The sequence below is a fragment of the Physeter macrocephalus genome, chromosome 7 (genome assembly GCF_002837175.3).
Source record: "Physeter macrocephalus isolate SW-GA chromosome 7, ASM283717v5, whole genome shotgun sequence".
Taxonomy (NCBI): Eukaryota; Metazoa; Chordata; class Mammalia; order Artiodactyla; family Physeteridae; genus Physeter; species Physeter macrocephalus.
Window position 1 is genome coordinate 3,560,281 of NC_041220.1, and position 3,307 is coordinate 3,563,587.

At 46.8% G+C, this 3,307-nt stretch overlaps 1 protein-coding gene across 13 annotated transcripts in view; it reads left to right on the forward strand.

Annotated features, from left to right (window-relative positions):
- RAPGEF2 (Rap guanine nucleotide exchange factor 2) overlaps positions 1–3,307 on the forward strand; it is a 339,240-nt gene that overhangs the window by 257,362 nt on the left and 78,571 nt on the right. For all 13 annotated transcript variants that reach the window (XR_008617729.1, XR_003680424.2, XR_003680423.2 and 10 more), the window contains 2 exons: positions 212–364; positions 2,565–2,790. Coding sequence is in view for 10 of the 13 variants with exons in the window: in XM_024126687.3 (XP_023982455.1) it covers positions 212–364; positions 2,565–2,790 (379 nt within the window). In the remaining 3 variants the exon portion in view is untranslated. The remainder of the gene's footprint in view (positions 1–211; positions 365–2,564; positions 2,791–3,307) is intronic.

Genomic DNA, 3,307 nt, shown 5'->3' on the forward strand with positions numbered 1-3,307 from the left:
GGGAAGATCCCACGTGCCGCGGAGCGGCTGGGCCCGTGAGCCATGGCCGCTGAGCCTGCGCGTCCGGAGCCTGTGCTCCGCGACGGGAGAGGCCACAACAGTGAGAGGCCCGTGTACCGCAAAAAAAAAAAAAAAAAAAGTGTTTTTGTTCTTCACGGTAGTTTTTTCAGGCTTGGAAATGCATATAGAAATCATTTTCCTTCTCTTACAGGTATAAACTCTCCACAGGCTTTAAAGAAGATTCTTGCTCTGTCTGAAGAGGGGAGCCTGGAGCGTCCCAAGAGGCTGGCGGAAGACACGGTATCGAATGCGTCCTCGCAGCTCTCCTCCCCGCCCACCTCCCCGCAGAGCTCGCCACGGAAAGGTGACTGGATGACTCCTCTTCTCCTTCGTGGGGACCTGTGCTTTCAGCTGTGATAAATCCTAGTTAGAGATTACATCACTTCTGACATTAGAGTCGTTTTAAATGACCTTGGGAATTCGCTGGCGGTCCAGTGGTTAGGACTTCACGCTTTCACTGCCGAGGGCATGGGTTCGATCCCTGGTTGGGGAACTGAGATCCCGCAAGCCGCACTGTGTGGCCCTCCCCCCAACAACAAAAAAAAAGTCCTGATATGTAACACCCAATGGATTTTTTTTTTCCTCTCAGTTTATAAATTTGGAAGAACTTTGGTACCTTTTAATATTATAGTTATAAGGAAATAGTGTCAAGCTTATATAACTATATAAGCCCTTTCAAAAATTCAGTTTTTTACTTATTGTAAGTGTGGAAATAATTCTTTTTATACTAACAGTTGTTCTAACTAAATATGATTACATAGCATTCATCACAGAGTAGAGGCCTGTAAAAACATAAGAAAAACTAATATCTTCCTGATTTATCTTTCATTGTGTTAACATGAGTCTTGATTATCTTTTTTGTTGCTATCTTGTTTTATTTTTAAGGAGATTAAATTTTAGGCACTCAAACTCTCCTTCTGATATTAATGCTTTCTTATCTTAAAATACTAGATAATTTGCTGCTGCATAACCTCGGGGTTACTTTCTCCCCTACCCTATAATTGAATGGGTGTAAGTAAGCCGGTAATAAACGGCCAGGACAGTTTTCACTAGACAAGGCCAAAGAGATTAATCCATTGTTAGATTTCACCGGCACAACATATACCTTTCCTGCTTTACTTTTTAGCTGTCTCAGACATGTGTGCGTTCTCTGTGGGTATCAGCCTCTAGTCCTCGTTCAGGGGGTGCGTCTGAATTCTTCTCTCGTCCGTCGTTGGGTGGCCGTGGCAGTCAGCTGAGATCGTTTGGCTGCAGGCAGTTGGACTAAACCAGCTCCCCGTCTTCTCGTGGAAGGGAGAACAGTAGCAAGAATAACAGTGCACCACGGGCCTACGGGATAGGTGGACCGGCAGGAAGGAGAGGGGAAGGGGTCATCTCATTAGTTGAGGAAAATTAGTTGAGGAGCATGCCACATGCTCCACCTGAGGGATTATTTTTCTAGAGATTTTTTTGGGGGGGTAGACTGTTCAGGGAGGGTTTGAAATCTTGTCTGTCAGAGCTTGCAGTGTGGTTTATAAGAAGACATTTCACAGATGAACACATGAAATCTTATCAAGACCTGTGCAACCTTTTAAAAAAATAAATCAGGAATTCATAATTTACTGAAAGGATGGGGAAGTACTCTTCAGAGAGTAAATTAGCAACATTTAGGTGCTCTAGATGGCATTTTTTATTAGGTTTTCATTGTGTACATATAATCATATAAAAGCAGTATTTTAAGTAACATGAGATTCTTAATAATGTAAAAAATAAATGAATGCTGAGAAAGGAGATTTGGATTTTTTTGTTAAAAATGTCAAGACAAGCCTCTCTTCCTTTGTGACTTGCAGAATTATTTTTAGCAACAAAGAGTTAAGGGTCCTTCAGGCCAAAAAATGGACATCACGATGGTCCAGGGAGACAAATGGAGATTTTGTACATTATGTCCTTCAAAACAATTGGCTTTTATGTGATTTATCCAATATATTATGAATGTTGAAAAATTAAATGGCAAAAATCCAAGGATATCTCCTTCAGGTCTCATTTCTTATTCATACACGTCCATTTAAAATTATAATGCAGATCCTTCCAGTGGAGTTACTCTTTGCTGTAAAGTTCTAAAAGTGAAAACTCCATTGAAAACAAAACTACTACTAACTTTGCAGTTTGAGAAGAAAACCATACTTTTAATATCATCCTAGTCATTCTCCGCAGTTTCGTTTACATAGACTAATGTAGTGTGATTTATAGTTACGAGAGCCGCGTCGAGTCGTGCCGTGACCCAGTCCGCCTCAATTCCTGGGTCATACAACGGTGCATTCTTTCTTCCTCTCTAAACTCTCATTAAACACACTAAACTGCATTTGAGTAAAACTCGACTGTAGCTCGGTCCCCAAGTAGAGCGTTTTCTCCCCAGTTCCGTGGTGGCACCTGTGGCCTGCATTTTGGTTTTGCTTCTGCTGGGGAGACGTCAGCTGGGCGCCGTGAGCCCTCGGTGTCTAAGGAGTGATGTGTTTCCCACGCAGGCTACACTTTGGCTCCGAGTGGCACCGTGGATAACTTCTCAGATTCCGGCCACAGCGAAATCTCCTCGCGGTCCAGTATCGTCAGCAACTCCTCCTTCGACTCGCTGCCCGTCTCGCTGCCCGACGAACGGCGCCAGAGGCCACCGACCGGCACTGTGGAGAGCAGCCTGGCCGCAGGCCGGCTGGAGAGGCGGCCGGCGGGGGAGCCCGAGCAGTGCAGCCTGGGGTAGGGGCCCGTCCGCGCGCTTGCTCCTCTTTTCCACGTGGGCGGGGCTGTTCGCGGGACGCCCAGGGGTGCTCTCCCATCCCACTTCTGATGTTCACCATTTCCCGATCTTGAAGCACCATGCAGACCGCTTTCCCAGGGAGGTCTGCCCTTCACTGGGGCACATTTGCTCTGCCCTGAGGGCAGGGGTGGCTCAGTCCAGTGAGCTGCTTTCCCGAAATAGGCAGACTGTAGTGGGCCCTGTAAGGCGAGTGCTCCTTTATTGTAGGCAGGCGATTGCTCTTTTCCCCCGTGTTGATACTGTGGTGACGCCACAGGGGAGGAAACTGGACAGGGCCGAGTGGCCACTGTCGCTCGCTCTGGTGGAGCCTAATCCTCTTCCTGGAAGGAAAGCAAGCCGCCTTTCGAGGAAAAAGTGCTTGCGTTTTAGCACAGAGTTATTAGTGAACAATCTTGCCCTTCCCCCTCCCCCTCCCCTCCCCTCCCCTTCCCCCTCCCCCTCCCCTCCCCTTCCCCC